Here is a 21,619-nt window from a genome sequence, read left to right as displayed (position 1 = left end):
GACAAGTATATCCTTACTCACTGTCAGTTGTATGTACATGAGATATTGCCTCAAGAAGGCAACATCAAAGATCCCACCATTTGGACCCATGCCACCTTCTCAGAGCTACCAACAGGCAAAAGACACAAAAACCTCAAGTCTCACATCACCAGGTTCAAGAATAGTAACATCCCTTCAACTATTCTGTTCTTGAACTGAGCTGTGCAATCCTAATCATTATCTTGGTGTACTAAAACAATGACCACTTGGCACCACAATGGACATTTTTTTGTTCTTTTTTTTCTTCTAAAAATGTGTGTAATTGAAGTTCACAATGTGGACATTGTATGTCTAATGGTATGTGCCTGTGATGCTGTGGCAAGTATGTCTTTCATTTCATCTGAGCTTACATGTAATTGTTCATATGACAATAGATTCAACTCTGACTTTAAAATAGGCACCCTGTAATGCAGTCAAAAGGAGCTCTATGCTTGTAAGTTCAATTACTTCTTAGAGAATTTTTGCTGTAACTATTGGTGATGCTAAAACAATTACTTCAGCTAGCAACTTAGAATGCTGAGATGGCAACCTAATTGTAATAATCGACATTTAAAAACACTTAGCAGTCATGTAAGCTGATGCAGATCTACTGTATGTACACCATATAGCAAAGAATACAATTAACTTGAAAAGAGAGACTAAATATGAATTAAGGTAACTCTATTAAAATATAAGGACAAATGTTTAAAGGACTCTGTAACATGAAATTATAAAATAATTTATGTTAATCAGTGAGGGCAGATTTGTAAGTTGTCTGCTTGCCTTGTCAGTAAGGGAATGGAGCGTGCTTTAGTCATAACCATAAACATATTTAGTGGGAATAGAAAATAAAATAGCCAAAATGCATAACACAGAGCACTGGTTGGAAATTTGCTCAAATGTTGTCTGTGGATCCTTAAACATAAATAGTTATATTATTACTTCATACTTATTAGCCAAATCTTACCGATGTTTGTACCATCATAGCTCGCTGATCTCTCATTCGTCTAACAATGTCCAAAGGGTATACAGGTTGGTCATTTTCAATCAAGCATATTGCTGTCTCCATGGCAATAAGAACACCAGTTCGACCAATTCCAGCACTGTAAAATTAAATGCAAATTGGAGACAACAAATTTAATAATTACATATTTAGCAATTGAGAGCACTTATAATAATCGTGATTGAATGAGAAATAGATGTACATACAGATGTAGGGGAAGAAAGATATCAGTCTGTACCTATTATACAACTTATTACAAGAATAGGAATTATACTTTGCACTGATGTGATATCAGGCTGAGGAAAATAGAAATAAGTTATTTTTCAGTCCGGATCTTCCAATTGGGATGTTACAAGATAAACACATTACAAAATATAGCAAGTACAGAAAATAACAGTGGTACAAAATACCTCTGTGGCAATGTAAGAAATACAAGCTTAGTAATAGCTGAACAATACTATAATTTCAATATTACTGGCTTATAAAATGTCCAAATAGTAAACACAATGAGTTTGGAGACAAGAGCAAAGCAGTTTTAAGTAATGAACTAGTCAAAAATATCATTATCCACTAATGTGAAATCTCTTACATACAATTGCATTAGTTTCATACAATATAACATTCAAAACAATCACAGTACAGCCAAAGTTTTGGTGTAAAGCACTTACAAATTAAGATACTTTCATATACACAAAAAATTGAAAAGTTAATTCTCATACAATGCTTTCTCTTGAAATGGCGAGCCAAATCAATGGTATTTTAAATCTACGTGACACATGTTAAAATTCAATATAAACATCTTTATTATAGTTGAGACTTCAAAGACTAGTGATAAAAGGGTACTAATAATCAATAAACTGTTTAGAGAAGCTATCATACTCTATCTGAGGATAGACCTAAAGAGAGGGTGTCAGGTATTCTACAGACCCACCTTGTAGCTGCAACCAAAATCAATATGAGAGTATTTTGTTCCTTGGCATGCAGAGTTGACTTCCCTATAGAAAAGCAAATGAGTACCTGCAATGAACAATAATTGGCTCATTGTCCCTTTCAATCCGTTTCTTTCTCACAAAAGTCACGAAGTCAAAGAAGTCCATTGAGTCATCAGGAACCCCATGATCAGGCCATGCTACATATTGAAGATGAGTGACAACACGTTTCATTCCTGTCTGCAACAACAAAGAAACAAAAAAAAAGTTCAAATTAGTGATATTCTATTGGTATTATATAATGTAAGAATAATTGCTGCAGAATGCTGTCTGTACCCCTTTAGATCATAACTAAAAACAAATAAAGGAAGTACGCAACTGATGAAGTAAAACAACCTTACACTGTGAGTGGTGCTCATTCCCTGAAATGGTTGAAAAGGCAGTAATTAAGATTTGTCTGCTGACCATCCTGAATTGGATGATCTTGAAGACAGTCACTGGAAAGACAGCCGAAAATGTAATAATTGATAGAGTTCTTGCCTTCTTAACAAAAGCATTTTTGTTAGCACAGCAATTCTTTTTCTATTAACCCATTTTCAAATATATTCTATTTTGCAATGCAGTATGAATTGAAGAAGATGATTTTAAGTTCCATACAAGAAATTTATGGCCCATGGACATGGTGGTAATATACGGCTAAGGATTTAGAACTGGTGAACAGACAAGAAGAGTGACAATAAATAAGTCTTTACTTGGGCTGTGAGGCCGTCATTTGTGTGGTACCTCAGGATCATGTAGTCAGAACACAGCATATTAACAGGCCAAGTTCTTTGGCTCAACTTGTCCAACGTGATTCCTAAGCTAGTGCCTTTTAGCTCACATCCCTCTAAAGCTTCCCTATTCTTGTGAAAATGTTTTTCCCCCATGTCATACCCACTTTTGCAACCTCCTCTGGCAGTTTGTCCCATTTTGTGATCAGCGTCTGTGTGGAAAACTTGCCCCTCACATCCCTGTAAGGCTTTCATCTCTCCCCTTAAACCAAAGCCAGCTGGTTTTGGACTTGCCTGTTCTGGGAAAAAGATTTTGACAATCCACCTTATCTAATGTCCCTCAAAATATTATAAACCTCTGAGTTCACCACTGAGCTGCCTTTTCTCCAAAGAAAACAATCCCAGGGATCAACTCTTAAGACCCAGCTAGGCAAACCAATAGCAATAATTTGGCTGGGGTGACCAAAAGTCATGTTTCTAAGTTTACTGATGATACAAAGCAAACAGAAAACATACTAAGAGGTGTGTCTAAGACACTTTATTAAATATAGATATTGAGGAAGAGGGTACGCCAACAGGAATAATGTGAAAAAAATGTTAGGTCAACAGTTTTGGATCTCAATGTAAACTTTTGGAAACAATGGTCACTGGTCCATAATGTTGAATTAAAACATAATGTTTAATGAAACTAGAAGCTCCTATACTCAAGTTATTGAAGCTAACAGGCAGGTGAAATAAGCAATTATGAAAGCAAATGGTACACACTATCTGGACCTCAAGAGAGGGAATTTGTAGAATGCGTATGAGAGGGCTTTTTGCTTTTTTTAAAAATTTATTTTTATTTTTTTGGCACACATGCTTCCAGTTTTAATTTTTTTAATGTATTTTTTATTTTTTTTTCTACAAATAAACAACAAAAAAATACAGCACATCCACAAAGACCACGACCTTAACAAAATCAAATTAAATACTCAGCAAAAGGGAGAATAATATAAAGGCAAGAGTAAACATACACAGCAGAGGTGAACCGCAACAAGAAAACCTCAGTCCTCACCCTGTAAGAAAGTCGAATACAGGGCCCCATATCCTTTCAAAGATGCCCCCTCTGTCCTCATTACATAGTCACAGTCTCTCCAAATGTAAAGTATTTGTCAGTTCTCTCAGCCACAGAGTCCATTTTCCACATTTGCAGGATTAACTTCTTAGCAATCACCATCCCAAACAATACAGCCATTTTTTCATACTTATTGGCTGAAGATAGGGAGTTTGTTGCTCCATGGAGGGCTATGAGCAGGTCTGGTTCCCACTGCTTTCCGTAAGCCTCAGAGAAACAGTGAAAAATACTTTTCCAGTATGCATAAAACTTACAACATGACCAGAATGAATGTGACAAGTTACTGTTCTCAGATTTACATCTATTACAAACTGGTGAAACATCAGGATAGAAGCTGTGCAACTTTTCTTTGGAATAATGGAGTCTATGTGTTGTTTTAAACTGTTTAAGTCTGTGTCTGACGTTGACCGAACAATCATGTATACTCTTTAAACACTCATCCCAGACCTCCTCTGTCAGTTCTATACCCAATTCAACCACCCATGCCTGTTTGAGACCTACAGTAACTCGAGCTCCATTATGTAGGATCTGAGAAAGATAGGATACGGCACTAGGAGTAACCGGATCAAATTTATTTATTGCCTCCAGGGACTCATGTTTGTCTAAAACTTTGAAATTATGTATATATTTCCTAACATAATCTCGAATTTGTAAGTATCTAAAACAACTAGATGCAGGGATATTGTAAACTGCTTGTAACTGCGCAAACGAGGCAAAGTTTCCATTAATATATAGGTCACCTACACTACAGATGCCACTCTGTTTCCAGGAAGACAAAACAGTATCATTCAGGCCAGGCAAAAAGGAATTATTGTCACAAATCAGAGTATCAATATAAGTTTTTGGGGCCTTAATGTGTAGTTGAATCTGCTTCCAAATTCTTATAGTGCTGCCAACCACAACGCTGTTACTAAAATGTGACTTATTGACTGCAGTGGGGCTATTAAGGAGAGCTGGTAAGGAAGTCTTCTTACAAAGCACTCGCTCTATGAGTAACCATGCTGGGCACGAGTCTGAGGTAGAAGGTGGGTCTTTTTTCCACCATGCAAGAATGGACAGGTGGGCAGCCCAGTAATACATGTTAATGTCCAGTAGGGCAAAACCTCCTGCTTCCTTGAGCTCTGACAGTGGTTTTTTAGTAACTCTACTGGCTTTATAATTCCAAATAAGGGGTATAATAATTGAATCCAATTGCTTAAAATATGACAGAGGAATAAAACATGGAATTGACTGGAAAAGGTGATGAAATCGTGGCAGTACAATCGTCTTGATTGTATTAACCCTCCCCACCAAAGAAATTGGAAAGGTTTTCCAGAAGTCAATATTGTGTTTAACCTGTTCAACTTTGTTTTGCCAATTCACTTGCAAAAGGTCATCTGGGTTTTTTTGTGATAGGAAAAATGATCATAAGTTATTTTAAAGCGAATAAACTGTAAATACTCTGTATTAACCACTGCAGTGACTGGCATTAGTTCACTCTTATCCCAATTAATAGAGACACCTGAGAAACTACCAAAACTATTAATTAGAGTCAGAAGGGTGGGTATTGGTGTTTGTGGGCTGGAGATATATAAAAGGACATCGTCAGCGTATAAGGAAAGGTGATTTTTATGACCATGCGTATCAATGGGAGATAGCAAAGGGTCCTGTCTGATGCTAATAGCCAGTGGCTCAATGATAACTGCAAACAAAAATGGAGAAAGGGGGCAGCCTTGACGAGTCCCACGATGAATTACAAAAGGGGAGGAAATATTCTGATTAGTGATAATAGAGGCAGAAGGGTGTGAATAAATTATCTCAATCTATTTGATGAAAGATGGTCCAAATCCAAATTTCTTAAGTGCAAACATCATAAATGGCCATTCCACTTGGTCAAACGCACGTTGTGCATCTAATGAAATGACTACAGCCTCTTCTGCATGTTTTGTATATAAAATATTGAAAAGAAGACGCAAATTAAAATGCATACATCTACCTGGCATAAAGCCAGTTTGATCTGGATGAATAATAGAACAAATGCATTCTTTTAATCTATTGGCCAGGACTTTCCTGAGAATTTTGGTTTCAATGGGCAGCAGCAAAATGGGGTGATATAATGAAACCACCTCGGGATCACGGCCTAGTTTTGGAATCAGAGAAACATTGGCTTTACATAAAGTAGGTGGCAATCTGGAAGCTGTCCTGGAGTGATCTGACATTCATAAGAGCAGAGTTGACAATTTTGGACCAAATACTTTGAAGAATTCCATGCTAAAACCATCCGGACCCACTGCCTTATTATTGGGGCTTATATCAGCATCAAGTCTATTTACTGAATCTGTTGACAGCGTGGGCAGATTCAGATTATCAAAAAATGCTGCCACAGCTTCAACGTCTGTACCTCCTTGTGATTGGCAAACATTAGCATTGAACTCCGCAAAACACTTACTAATTTTTTCTGGGTCTGTCAATAAAAAGCCATCTTTTGCCTTTATACGATGTATGGCCCTGGACGCCTGCATCTGTCTTAACTGACAGGCTAATAACTTACGGGGCTTTTCACCAAGCTCAAAATACCTCTGAATGACTTGTGTTAGTAGTTTTGCAACCCTCTTGGACATTATAGAATTATACTCATACCGTAAGGCAGTAATCTTATTAAGTAATTCTGCTTCCTGGTTTACTTTACAAAAGGCTTCCAGATTTGCCAACTGATCATCTACTTCAGTTAACTTTTTCTTGAATCTTCTTTTTTCTGCTGTCTCATATATGCTATTATGCAACCTCTAATAACTGCTTTCATAGCCTCCCAAAGAGTGGAATCAACATCGCCAACATCATTGGTGCTTAAGTGCAGATCTATCTTATCTGAAAGATAAGAGCAAAAACCCTTATCCTTTAGCAAAACATTATTTAACCGCCAACTATATTCACCTCTTTTGTGGTTCAGTTTGAATATAAGAGAGACAGGAATATGATCCGATACAAGCATATTATGGTAAGTGCAAACGACTACTAATGAGACCAATTTCGAATCTAACAGAAAATAATCGATCCTAAAGTAGGGTTTATGTACTGCAGAGAAATATGAAAAATCCTTTTTTGTGGGATTAAGAAGCCTCCAAATATCCACTATTTTATACGATTGCATGAGATTATTAAGAGTTACACTATTTTTAAATGAACAAACTTGAGGATGTTGTCTATCTAAGAGGGAGTTTAAGATGCAATTAAAGTCTCCACCTACAATTAAGTTAGAATCAGACAGATTTGGTATGGTCTTAAAGAAATTCTGAAAAAAAATTGGATCATCAAAGTTGGGCCTGTACACATTTACTAGTGTCAATGGTATAGAATTTAATATTCCACTTACTATTACATATCTGCCCCTCTGGTCAGCGATAGTTTGTGTGTGAACAAATGGTATGGTTTTTTTTTTAGGATTGCAACACCTCTAGTTTTAGTACTAAAATTTGACTGGTAGACCTGAGATGCCCAGGAGGGACAAAGCACTTTCGCCGCTGATTTCTTAATGTGCGTTTCTTGGAGAAAACAAATATCAGCTTTGAATGTACGAAGATGTGCATACACCTTCCCTCTCATCAGTGGACTATTCATCCCCTGTACATTCCAGCTGACAAATTTAGCTTCACCAGTGCTGTGCTTATGAATTACATGTCATATCTGCTGCTTAACAAAAAAATATGCTGTATGATCGTGGCATAACACAAACTTAACTCGAACAAATAGATGTGCTGTAACAACCCCTTGAGTAACACAAAAAACCCTCCCAAAAATAAAACACACCAGTAGTAGTATTTCCATACCCCTAACCTAGAGTCAAAGCTATATCCACAAGCCCACATGGGAGAAACACCTCTTCACAAATACACCATGAAATATAAAAATAAACAATAACGATCAGTCCTCACCTACATCTTGTGTGAGCTTATTTTTCAGTTCCTTATGCGCTGAACATAACAAACAGTCTCCAGATGAAGCCGCTATCGATCAACGATGAATCCAGTTACCCAGTGTTAATCCATTTTTAGGCTTATATGGCGTCCGAATGCCAATCTTTAACTTTTCTGCTCAGGAACTCCTCCGCTACGGCTGTAATACTGAATGTACTGGTGCTATTGTTAACTGTAACCACAAATGTCACCGGATACCAGAATCCATACCTAATTTTCATGGCTTTGCATTTCTCAATGGGCTGAAAATCTTGACGTTGCCTCATGGTAGCCAAAGTTAAATCCGGGTAAATGGACACCGGACGCCCGACATATATCAGCAGAGCTCTCTCCCTGGACAACCGTAGCACCAGCTCTTTAACCTGGTAATGGTGTAGCCTCACAATAATAGCTCTTGGCCTACCATTTTTAGCAGGTGCTAGGCTCCGGTGGGCACGGTCCACTTTAATCGGCTGATGGAAATGTTCTTCCCCTACCAACTTCGGAAGCTTATTGTTTTCGGCTTTCTCCTGAATCCCGATAATACGAATGTTTTGATGGTGAGACTGGGCTTCAAGGTAATCCACCTTAGCTTGTAGCTGCGTGTTTTGGGATATTAGACTTTCAAGCCACCTCTCCAACTCTTTGATTCATCTCTCATTCGATTCGGTGCCATCCTCCATTAAAGAAACATGCTTACTGACCTCGGTTAGAGCCACTGTCAAGTTCATGATTGACTTATTGTGCTCTGCATGTCTCCTGTCTACCAAATTGTACAGTCTGTTTACCACCTCAAGGACTTCTTTGATGGTAGCAGGGACCAGGGCCCTAGCAGCATTGGCTTTAGCTTCTTCTGGGCCCGCTAGCTTTGTGGAGCTCTCACCAGAATCTTCTTCTCCTGCGCCCTTTTCTTGGTTCTTCCCTTTACTTGGCTTCGTCATTTCATTCAGCCCATTACAACTCACTTCAGTCACTTAAAAAATAGAATTAACTGCTATTTGGGTGAGGTAAAAGGTGAAGGTAGGCGCAGCTCCCAGGACACACGTCTAATCCATACCAAGACCCCACGTGATCCCCCCCCCCCACCCCCCGAGAGGACTTTTTAGAGCAGCTTGTAGTTCAGCCTACTAGAGGAAAGTCAATTCTGCACTGAGTGTTCTGTAATGAATCAGATTTGATTAAAGAGTTTAAAGTAAAGGAAAACTTAGGAGACAGTGACCATAATATGATAGAATTCATCCTGCAGTTTGAGAGGGAGAAAATGTATCAGTCATACTGTGGAGTAAAGTGAATTATAGAGCCATGCGAGAAGAACTGTCCAAAGTTCATTCGAAGGGAACACCAGCAGAGATGATAGCAGAACAGCAATGGCTAGAGTTTGGAAGGCACAGGAGAGATACATCCCAAAGATGAATAAGCATTCTAAAAGGAGGATGAGGAAATCGTGGCTGACATGAAAAGTCAAAGACAGCATAAAAGGAAAAGAGAGGGCAAAAATTCGGGAGAGGTCAGAGGACTGGGAACCTTTACAATTCCAACAGGAGGCAACAAAAGAAACAATAAGGAAAGAAAAGATGAAATATGAAGGTGCTAGCCAATAATATCAAAGAGGATACCAAAGATTTTCAGATAAATGAAGTGAAAAAGAGAGGTGAGAGAGGATATCAACCATTGGAAAATGATGCTGGATAGATAATAATGGGGGGGGGGGGTGGGGAGGGAACACAGAAATGAGAGCCAAACTTCTCAAGTATGTTGCATCAATCTTTACTGTGGAAGACATAAGCAATATCCCAAAAGTGTCAAGGGGCAGAAATGAGCATAGTCACCTTTATAAGGGAGAAGCTGAAAGGCCTGAAAGTAGATGTTGCCTGGACCAGATGTAGGATTCTGAAAGAGGTAGCTAAGAAATTGTCAAGGCATTAGTAGCGATCCTTCAAGAATCAGTAAATCCTGGAATGGTTCCAGAGGACTGGAAAACTACAAATGTCATTCAATTCTTTCAGAAGGGAGCGAGACAGAAAAAGGGAAATTATAGGTCAGTTAGTCTGATTTCAGTGGTTTGGAAGATGCTGGAGTCCATTATTAAAAATGAAGGCTTGGGGTACTAGGAGGTTCATGATAAAATAGGCCAAAGTCAGCATAGCTTCCTTAAGGGAAAATATTGTCTAATAAATCGATTAGAATTTTTGAGGAAATAACAGGCAGGACAGACAAAGGAGAGTCAGTCCATGTTGCTTACTTAGATTTTCAGATGACAAGGTGCTGCACATGTAACAGTAAAGTTACAAAAATTACCAAAAATAAAGAGAACTACCAATATTTACAAAAAGATGTCTACCAGAAAACAATTATAGCTGCATAATACGTCCAGTATAAACATCTTGCAGATCGACCTCTTTCTCTCTCTCCCAGAGCAAACCACCCCCTTTTTTTTTTAGGCACCAGGACATACTATTTTTAATTACCCACAAAGTTAACTTAAGACTACACATGTATCAGAATATATTGTACCCTGCAATGTAGCTACAATAAAAATTACAAACTACATGGCAGTATCTACTTTAAATACAGAATACAAACAACATATACGGTACACATCATTTACATATCCCCATAACTAAATAAATGGAATATTCCACCATGTATGGTGGGAAAGGCACCATTAAGTCAGACCCTTTAGGACCCATTATAATATACAAGGGACACACACAGACTTACATACATACACACATATATAAAGAGTGCGTATACCAAATGCTCTCTGTCACAGATTTCTAAACACAGGTAAAATTCTTACGAACCAGAAGAACATACCAATGATTTGCAGATGAACTTGTCCACTGCAGAAACCAAAGGTTGAGGAATGAAGTCTAATTCTTCCTTCTGTCATTCTCCTTGTCAGTTCTGACAATCTTCAATGCTTTCTAACATTTATACTTTTTTTTGCTACTAGTTGACATTATCTGTATATAATGTTTTTCATATACTTTTGCTGGGCCCAAGTAATTCACACAGATGGTCTAAAAACCTTTAGAGACACAGATCCCAGACACCCCAAATTACTGCTGTGAGGGCTAACTCTCTGAGGATACAACTACCTCAACTATAGATTAACTATGCCTGTGACAATGTTTAATGTACTAAGTGACAAAATCAGTTTGCCCTGCAAGCTTCTTTGAACTCAGTCATGATGGTACGAATAACTTTACAGGCATTATCTGGTTTGATGCAGACCAATTATTATTATGTTGATTAAAGATGTGCCTAAAGGCCTGACTGTCTACTTGTTTACTACAAGAAGCTGAACAAAGAATACTGGATAGAAATTTAACTTTGTCAAAAACAACTGACCCTTTGGAAAGGTCATGCTGCTGCGTGAGAAAGCTGAGATTAATAATAAGTATCTTGAGCCCTGGGACAGTGACTATATATCACAGTATCCTGTGCCAGTTAAACATGATCATTTTCATTTATTTAAAACTGCACTTAAGATTTTTTTCTCTCTAAAATGTATTTTTATAATTTTTAATATTTATTAGGATATTGGATCAGGGAGCAGGGATTCAAGTTTCTGGATCATTGGGACCTCTTCTGGAGCAGGCGTGACCTGTTCAAAAAGGACGGGCTACACTTGAATCCTGGGGGGGACCAATATCCTAGCGGGGAGGTTTGCTAGGGCTACAAGGCAGACTTTAAACTAGTGAGATGGGGGGGGGGGCAGGAATCAATTTGAGGAAACTATGGGAGAGGAGGTTAGTTCACCAATAGAGCAAGTAAATAGACAGTGTGTGAGGGAGGAAAGGCAAGTGATGGAGAAGGGATGCGCTCAGCTCGAAGATGTCGGGGAGAAGAAAGAAAAGGATAATAAATTTGAATGCATTGTTAGGGATGAAAAGAGAGGAGGAGGTGGAGAGTATCTTAAATGTATCTATTTTAATGCTAGGAGCATTGTAAGAAAGGTGGATGAGTTTAAAGCGTGGATTGATACCTGGAATTATGATGTTGTAGCTATTAGTGAAACATGGTTGCAGGAAGGGTGTGATTGGCAACTAAATATTCCTGGATTTAGTTGTTTCAGGTGTGATAGAGTAGGAGGGGCCAGAGGAGGAGGTGTTGCATTGCTTGTCCGAGAAAATCTTATGGCAGTGCTTTGGAAGGATAGATTAGAGAGCTCCTCTAGGGGGACTATTTGGGTGGAATTGAGGAATGGGAAAGGTGTAGTAACACTGATAGGAGTGTATTATAGGCCATCTAATGGGGAGCGTGAGTTGGAAGAGCAAATGTGTAAGGAGATAGCAGATATTTGTAGTAAACACAAGGTGGTGATTGTGGGAGATTTTAATTTTCCACACGTAGACTGGGAAGCTCATTCTGTAAAAGGGCTGGATGGTTTAGAGTTTGTGAAATGTGTGCAGGATAGTTTTTTGCAACAATACATAGAAGTACCGACTAGAAATGGGGCAGTGTTGGATCTCCTGTTAGGGAATGCGATAGGTCAGCTGACAGATGTATGTGTTGGGGAGCACTTCGGGTCCAGTGATCACAATAGCATTAGCTTCAATATAATTATGGAGAAGGACAGGACAGGACCCAGAGTTGAGATTTTTGATTGGAGAAAGGCTAACTTTGAGGAGATGCGAAGGGATTTAGAGAGAGTGGATTGGGTCAAGTTGTTTTATGGGAAGGATGTAATAGAGAAATGGAGGTCATTTAAGGGTGAAATTATGAGGGTACAGAATCTTTATGTTCCTGTTAGGTTGAAAGGAAAGGTTAAAGGTTTGAAAGCACGATGGTTTTCAAGGGATATTAGAAATTTGGTTCGGAAAAGGAGGGATGTCTACAATAGATATAGGCAGCATGGAGTAAAGGAATTGCTCGAGGAATATAAAGAATGTAAAAGGAATATTAAGAAAGAGATTAGAAAAGCTAAAAGAAGATACGAGGTTGGTTTGGCAAATAAGGTGAAAGTAAATCCGAAAGGTTTCTACAGTTATATTAAAAGCAAGAGGATTGTGAGGGATAAAATTGGCCCGAGAGAATAAGAGTGGTCAGCTATGTGTGGAGCCGAGGGAGATGGGAGAGATTTTGAACAATTTCTTCTCTTCGGTATTCACTAAGGAGAAGGATATTGAATTGTGTAAGGTGTGGGAAATAAGTAAGGAAGTTATGGAACCTATGACAATTAAAGAGGTGGAAGTACTGGCGCTTTTAAGAAATTTAAAAGTGGATAAATCTCCGGGTCCTGATAGGATATTCCCCAGGACCTTGAGGGAAGTTTGTGTAGAGATAGCAGGAGCTCTGACAGAGATCTTTAAGACGTCATTAGAAACGGGGATTGTGCCGGAGGATTGGCGTATTGCTCATGTGGTTCCATTGTTTAAAAAGGGTTCTAGAAGTAAGCCTAGCAATTATAGACCTGTCAGTTTGACATCAGTGGTGGGGAAATTAATGGAAAGTATTCTTAGAGATAGTATTAATAATTATCTGGATAGACAGGATCTGATTAGGAGTAGCCAGCATGGATTTGTGCGTGGAAGGTCAGGTTTGACAAACCTTATTGAATTTTTTGAAGAAGTTACGAGGAATGTTGACGAGGGTAAGGCAGTGGATGTAGTCTATATGGACTTCAGCAAAGCCTTTGACAAAGTTCCACATGGAAGGTTAGTTAAGAAGGTTCAGTCGTTAGGTATTAATGCTGGAGTAATAAAATGGATTCAACAGTGGCTAGATGGGAGATGCCAGAGAGTAGTGGTGGATAATTGTTTATCGGGATGGAGGCCGGAGACTAGCGGGGTGCCCCAGGGATCTGTTTTGGGCCCAATGTTGTTTGTAATATACATAAATGATCTGGATGATGGGGTGGTAAATTGGATTAGTAAGTATGCTGATGATACTAAGGTAGGAGGTGTTGTGGATAATGAGGTGGGTTTTCAAAGCTTGCAGGGAGATTTATGCCGGTTAGAAGAATGGGCTGAAAGTTGGCAGATGGAGTTTAATGCTGAGAAGTGTGAGGTTCTACATTTTGGCAGGAATAATCCAAATAGAACATACAGGGTAAATGGTAGGGCATTGAGGAATGCAGTGGAACAGAGAGATCTAGGAATAACAGTGCATAGTTCCCTGAAGGTGGAGTCTCATGTAGATAGGGTGGTGAAGAAGGCTTTTGGAACGCTGGCCTTTATAAATCAGAGCATTGAGTACAGAAGTTGGGATGTAATGTTAAAATTGTACAAGGCATTGGTAAGGCCAAACTTAGAATATTGTGTGCAGTTCTGGTCACTGAATTATAGGAAAGATATCAATAAATTAGAGAGAGTGCAGAGACGATTTACTAGGATGTTACCTGGGTTTCAGCACTTAAGTTACAGGGAAAGGTTGAACAAGTTAGGTCTCTATTCATTGGAGCGTAGAAGGTTGAGGGGGGATTTGATCGAGGTATTTAAAATTTTGAGAGGGATAGATAGAGTTGACGTGAATAGGCTGTTTCCATTGAGAGTAGGGGAGATTCAAACGAGAGGACATGATTTGAGAATTAGGGGGCAGAAGTTTAAGGGAAACACGAGGGGGTATTTCTTTACTCAGAGAGTGATAGCTGTGTGGAATGAGCTTCCTGTAGAAGTAGTAGAGGCCAGTTCAGTTGTGTCATTTAAGGTAAAATTGGATAGGTATATGGACAGGAAAGGAGTGGAGGGTTATGGGCTGAGTGTGGGTAGGTGGGACTAGGTGAGATTAAGAGTTCAGCACGGACTAGGAGGGCCGAGATGGCCTGTTTCCGTGCTGTGATTGTTATATGGTTATGGTTATATTGTTGTTCAGCTGAGAGGGTATCTGGGTAGCAAGATATGGATCCAGTGAAGTTGAACTGAATGGGGAACAGAGGTAATGATAGGCCACCAGATCCCAGTCAGGAAACCCAGTCTATTAACAGTTGGGTTCTCCACTTATATATACAATGCTTCTGGCTTTAGCTTTCATTTCAGGCATCAATGAACTTTAGCTATTGTATGAGCCATCTTTACATGCCTCATATCACACACAGTGAATAAGTATCTCTGTTTCTAGGAACATTTCCAATGATTCTTCTGGTTACAACCTGCCACCCATTAGTGAAAAAGTTGTCAGCTACTATTCTAATGACAAAGGTTCATGGAAGTGAATGGGGCTTTTCATGGCAAATCAAAAACAAGAAGCTGTCAGCTGCAGCATCTGACCACTCTGTTGGCACCTTCTGTGGCATTTGCATGATATTTCAATGAGTAAGGCCAGTCATTTTCACCTAACAGGAAAAAACATCATTATGCAGACTCCAATTGGCTAATCTATTGGACAGAGGATTTATTTGTTCAATAAACAATGAGACAGCTGATTACATAGCAGTCATTAGTGTATTTCTGTACAGGAAGAAGGATAAAACAGTCCTGCATCACTGATAAGGAAGATAAGTCTTGTAGTTTCGTAACTCGTGCAGTATCTTGCTTGTGATGAACCAAAACTTCCACGGCCTCCCCAAAGAAAGACAACAACCATCCAAGATCTATCTTCAGGGATTTACTTCACAACATCATTTAAATAGCTTCTTTAGGATAGATTCTTTAGGAATGATGTAAACAAATTTGGCACTGAACCACAAAGTAAAGATTAGATGACTAAAACCTTGTTAAATTGGGTTAAATAAGTATCAATGAAGGAAGGAAAAATAGAGCTTTGGGCCAGGGTGGCTGAAGGCAAGGCCAAGAGGAGGAATGAAGTTCCTCTCACAAGTATGGTATAACTGTAACATAAGAAAACCTTCTCATTTGTCACATATTGTTTAATAATGCTTCAATGAACCATCATGTTATGTTTGTGCAGATGTCTTATTCAAAATGTCAGGTTTTAAGTAGTACAGACAGGTCAATAGTTCAAGACTCAGGAAAGGAACTTCAGAATTTACTATCTTGGCATTTACTGTAAATGCACAGCCTTTAATGGAGAAATGATTAAAACTGGATTAACAAACAAGCAACCAGGACTGGAGGATCATAAATGTGGGTGGTTATGTTAAAACCTCATATGCTATATGTATTATGCTACAGACAATGGAAGAGGAATAGCATTAATGAATTTACATAGAAAATTTCTAACTTTAAAATCCCAAGATAATCTGTGTTGCAGACATTTTGAAGGGTCTTTATCTTCTTGCCGCATTTTCCAGCATCACAGCATGTTCTGCTTTTTTAAAAACAATACAGTATATAGTACATTTCAATGCTGGACCTCCTTGATTTTTTTTTGTTCTTCTCAGAATAGGCATTTTAAAAAATGAAACAATATCTACTAAAATGGGTTTGTTAAAGGTCAACCACTTCTTGTGAAGAGTCACTGAGTTGTTTCAAACTCTCCACTTTCCCTCATACTACTGCTTGGTGATGCACTACAGAAACTCTGAAGAACATTTAAATAAAAGATTTATTGCAAAATTAGGGCCTATCAAATTAGCTCCATATATATTTTAGTTTTGAGATTTTCTATTTCTATGAGACACTTATATTCTTCTTTAGTCTACTGATATGGTTACAGACTTCCATCGTGTACCTTCATCCAAGTAGCACACAACTCCTATGTTAAGTGTACATTTAAAATAATATTATAACAATTTCAATTATTCTTCCATTGTTCTAAATTTGTGAAAACAATTACTTAAATTATGCACATAAGTGGCATCCAGTAAATAGTTGATTACCAAAAACTGTAATAATTTCAGTGTTCACTAAAAGAGAATATTGGAAAAAATGCCCCCTTCCAAATTTAACATTATTACTGTATTCACTTTGTCAAAAACTGCACTGTTTAGTTTTATTCCTGAATAAGTGAGAATCAATATTCTTTGAATCACAATGTAAAATTATGAAATGAATCTATACATATCAACGTTTCATGAATATATTTTTTCCGAGATTTTCCTAACAGCTATGAAAAGTCACAAATGAAGCAATGTGTATGCGTTTTCTAAATCATTACAAAATTATCAATATACTCAATAAAAATGCAGTTTAGTTAGATAATTCTACACCAGCCAATTCTACAGTGACTAATTAAGTTTAATACCTAATCATCTAATATTGAGGGAAATTATCCGCCTAAAGAAATCTAAACTATCATACAGTATGATAGTTTCATGAAATATAAATTAGAAGCCATTTTTCATCATGCACCTCCACCATATTCATATACAGTTAAAATATTGACTTGACTCTAGGTTAATTATACATTTGTAATATACATTATAAATTTAGAATGAAAACATAAAATTTACAATATAAATATATAATATTAATTTATAATTTAACAATATTAACTGCTACGGTAGTGCAGCAGTTAGCATGACACTACTGTAGCTCAAGGCAAAGGTCAGAGTTCAAGGGATCTTTGTATGTCCTCTCTGTGCAGTGCATGGTTTCCTTCAGGTGCTCTGATTTTCTTGCATAGTCCAAAGATGTACTGGATAGGTTAATTGGTCATTTTAAATTGTCCCGTGATTAGGTTAGGATTAAGTCAGGGTTGTCAGGGAGGCACAGCTCAAAGGGCCAGAAGGATCTACACTGTGCTGTATTGCTGAATACAAATATATAAAATTAAATTAACAGTCATACCTCAAGTTATTTATACCTTTCCCCCCCAAAGTGATGTATCACACAGAGCAGAGGTTAAAAATATAAATGCTCTCTAATGCTGGCTGCTCTCATATTGTGCTGAGTAACGAATCCCAATTATAGCAGAACATTGCGCATAAAGGATGATATTTGGAACAAAAATAAGTTGTGGGAACATTTTGTTTAAAAAGTAACTTTTCTGTTTACTCAATTCTTTGAAATTCATTGCTGTGTCTTGTAACACAACAAAACAAAAATGATTTAGTGTGTGAAAGTTAATAAACACAGTTGATATGAAGCAGCATATTTCTCATGACTGTAGTGATGAGTTCACTAAAGTTGGTAAGCTTATAAGTTAGTGGCTTGCTTTACTTTTTTTTAAAAATGGACACCATGAAAATAATGAAGGGCACAAGTTTAATGCAGCAAGTGAAGAGACTAAGCAGGAATTTCAATTGTTTGAATGATTCAAAATGCATTACTGTGGCGACCCATTTCCTGGCACATCCGAACCGGCTCACAATTAGATAACCTACGACAGTTTGCGAGCACAGAGCTTTGGAGCCTCTGCGCCACGGGGGGCAGGTTGAGGGAGGCTTAAAAGTGAGGCTGAGGATTTCGAATAAAGTTTTTCCTTCGACTGCAGTTACCGACTCCGTGTCGTAATTTTAGCGCTGCGTGTAGCACACCGCTACAATTGGTGACCCCGACGGTCCAAATGATTTTTGGACCAGAAATGACCGACGCCGCCTCTGTTCATGTGGTTTCGTTGAAACTGCCGGGTTTCTGGACACAGCGACCGAACCTATGGTTCCAGCAAGCCGAAGCCCAATTCCACGTTCGCTGGATCACCTCAGAAGACACCCGCTACTACTACGTGGTGAGCTCCCTCGACCAGGACACAGCGGCCCAGGTCTCGGAGTTCGTACAGTCGCCCCCGGCAGACGGCAAGTACATGGAATTCAAAGCCCTGCTCCTCAGGACTTTCGGACTCTCACGGCGCGAGCGGGCTGCCCGTTTACTGCACCTGGATGGCTTGGGCGACAGACCTCCATCGGCTTTAATGAATGAGATGTTGTCTCTCGCCGACGGACACACACCCTGCCTCATGTTTGAGCAGGCATTCCTGGAGCAGCTGCCCGAGGACATACACCTGCTGCTGTCCGACGTGGATTTCAGTGACCCCCGGAAGGTGGCAGCCCGGGCGGACTTGCTGTGGAACGCCAAAAAGGTGAGTGGGGCGTCCATCGCACAGATCTCCCAGCCACGCTCCCAGCAGCAAACCAGTCCAGGCCCGGCCGCGGAGCCCGCCAACCCCCGGCCCAATGAACACTGGTGCTTCTACCACCAGCGGTGGGGCGCAGAAGCCTGCCGTTGTCACCTGCCCTGCAAGTTCCCGGGAAACGCCAGGGCCAGCCGCCGCTAATGGCTACGGCGGCTGGCCATCGGGATAGCCTCCTGTATGTGTGGGATAGAAGGTCGGGACGCCGGTTTTTGGTCGATACTGGGGCCAAGATCAGTGTTTTACCTCCGACGAGTTACGACACCCTCAGCAGGGCACCGGGTCCCCCCCTGAAGGCCGTGAATGGCAGCACAGTAAGGACCTATGGCACCTGTCAGGTGCAGCTACAGTTCGGCTCCAGCCAGTTCACGTGGGACTTCACACTGGCCGCCGTAGCCCAACCGCTTCTGGGTGCGGATTTTTTGCGAGCTCACAGCCTCCTGGTCGACCTGCCCAGGAAGAGACTGGTACACGCCGAGACCTTTCAGACGTTCTCCCTGGGTGCAGCCCAGTTGCCAGCCCCTCACCTCGGCTCCATCACGCTGTCCGACAACGACTTCACCAGGGTCCTGGCAGATTTCCCATCAGTTCTGGCACCGCAGTTCACAGCGGCCATGCCCAGACACGGCGTACAGCACCACATCCCGACCCAAGGACCACCCCTCCACGCCTGCGCTTGGCGGCTTCCCCCGGACAAGCTCCGACTGGCGAAGGAGGAGTTCCAGAGGATGGAGGAATTGGGGATCATCCGGCGGTCCGACAGCCCATGGGCCACCCCCCTGCACATGGTGCCCAAAGCAACGGGAGGCTGGAGACCGTGCGGCGACTACCGCAGGCTGAACGAGGCTACCACACCGGACCGCTACCCTGTGCCGCACATTCAGGACTTTGCGGCAAACCTGCACGGCGCACGGATCTTCTCCAAGGTAGACCTCGTCCGAGGGTACCATCAAATCCCGATGCATCCTGACGACGTCCCCAAAACGGCTCTCATCACCCTGTTTGGCCTTTTCGAGTTCCTCCGCATGCCGTTCGGCCTGAAGAATGCCGCACAGACGTTCCAGCGGTTAATGGACGCGGTGGGACGGGACCTGGACTTCGCGTTCATCTATTTGGACGACATCCTCATAGCCAGCAGCAGTCGTCAGGAGCATCTGTCCCACCTCCGTCAACTCTGCGCCCGACTGAGTGAGTACGGTCTTACAATCAACCCGTCCAAATGCCAGTTCGGACTTGATACCATTGACTTCCTGGGCCACAGGATTACTAAAGACGGGGCAACCCCTCTGCCCGCTAAGGTAGATGCGGTCCGCCACTTTCCCCGACCCACCACGATCAAAGGCCTTCAGGAATTCGTAGGTATGGTCAATTTCTACCACCGCTTCCTCCCTTCAGCTGCCCGGATCATGCGCCCCCTGTTCGCCCTGATGTCAGGTCCGAGCAAGGACATTACCTGGGACGAGGAGTCTGCCGCCGCTTTTGTTCAAACGAAGGAAGCTTTGGCGAACGCCGCAATGCTAGTACATCCCAGAATGGACGCCCCTACCGCCCTCACAGTGGACGCATCTAACACGGCAGTCGGTGGGGTGCTGGAGCAACTCATCGCAGGTCGCTGGCAACCCCTGGCGTTTTTCAGCAAACACCTGCGGCCACCTGAGCTCAAGTACAGTGCTTTTGACCGGGAACTGTTGGCGCTCTACCTGGCAATCCGGCATTTCAGGTACTTCCTAGAAGGTCGGCCCTTCACCGCATTCACGGACCACAAACCGCTTACCTTTGCGTTTACGAAAGCGTCCGACCCCTGGTCGTCCCGCCAACAACGCCACCTGTCCTACATCTCTGAATACACGACGGATGTCCGGCACGTCTCGGGTAAGGACAATGTCGTAGCGGATGCGCTCTCTCGCCCTACCGCTCATGCCCTTTCCCAAGGGGTAGACTTTGAGGCACTGGCAGAGGCGCAGCAGGCGGATGAGGAGATTCCGAGTTACAGAACCGCAGTCTCCGGTTTGAAGCTCCAGGACCTCCCCGTAGGCCCGGGTGAGAGGACCCTACTCTGTGACGTCGCCACCGGCCAGCCCCGTCCCGTCGTCCCGACAGCCTGGCGGCGCCGTGTTTTCGACTCCATTCATAACTTGGCGCATCCCTCCATCCGGACAACTGTCCGGATGGTTTCCAGCAGGTTCGTTTGGCACGGACTCCGCAAACAGGTCAGTGACTGGGCCAAAACGTGCATGCACTGCCAGACGGCCAAGGTGCAGCGGCACACCAAAGCCCCACCGCAGCAGTTCCATCCCGCCCACCGTCGTTTCGACCACATTCATGTGGATATCGTGGGCCCCCTGCCAGTGTCGTGCGGAGCGCGGCATCTCCTGACTATCGTGGACCGGTTCACAAGATGGCCAGAGGCGGTCCCGCTCACCGACACCACCTCCGAATCTTGCGCCCGAGCCCTGATCACCACCTGGATATCTCGCTTCGGTGTACCAGCCCATATTACCTCCGACAGAGGCGCCCAGTTCACCTCCAGCCTGTGGTCAGCTATGGCCAGCCTTTTGGGGACTCAGCTGCACCACACAACTGCCTACCACCCACAGTCGAACGGGCTAGTGGAGCCTTTCCACCGTCACCTGAAGTCGGCCCTCATGGCCCGCCTGCGAGGAGCCAACTGGGCGGACGAGCTTCCCTGGGTCCTACTCGGCATCCGCACAGTGCCCAAGGACGACCTGCACGCCTCGTCGGCCGAGTTGGTATACGGCACGCCCCTGGTCGTCCCCGGGGAGTTCCTACCAGCCCCACAGGGGCAAGAGGAAGATCCCGCAGCAGTCCTGGGCAGACTACGCGAGAAGCTCGGTAACCTGGCCCCCATACCCACTTCACAGCATGGGCGGAACCCGACCTGCGTACCCAAAGACCTGCAGAACTGTAAGTTTGTG

The 21,619-nt window shown here is 41.8% G+C and overlaps 1 protein-coding gene across 1 annotated transcript in view; it reads right to left on the bottom strand.

Annotated features, from left to right (window-relative positions):
- The window catches only part of LOC132395615 (tyrosine-protein phosphatase non-receptor type 3-like), a 171,479-nt gene that overhangs the window by 16,214 nt on the left and 133,646 nt on the right, over nt 1-21,619 (bottom strand). Inside the window, exons 25-26 of the mRNA XM_059972479.1 lie at nt 2,039-2,190; nt 986-1,121 (exon numbers count right to left, since the gene is read on the bottom strand). Of these exons, the coding sequence (XP_059828462.1) occupies nt 986-1,121; nt 2,039-2,190 (288 nt within the window). The remainder of the gene's footprint in view (nt 1-985; nt 1,122-2,038; nt 2,191-21,619) is intronic.

The sequence above is a fragment of the Hypanus sabinus genome, chromosome 6 (genome assembly GCF_030144855.1).
Source record: "Hypanus sabinus isolate sHypSab1 chromosome 6, sHypSab1.hap1, whole genome shotgun sequence".
Lineage (NCBI taxonomy): Eukaryota > Metazoa > Chordata > Chondrichthyes > Myliobatiformes > Dasyatidae > Hypanus > Hypanus sabinus.
Note: the sequence above shows the minus strand (reverse complement) of the source record. Positions and strands in the feature narration are given on the sequence as shown.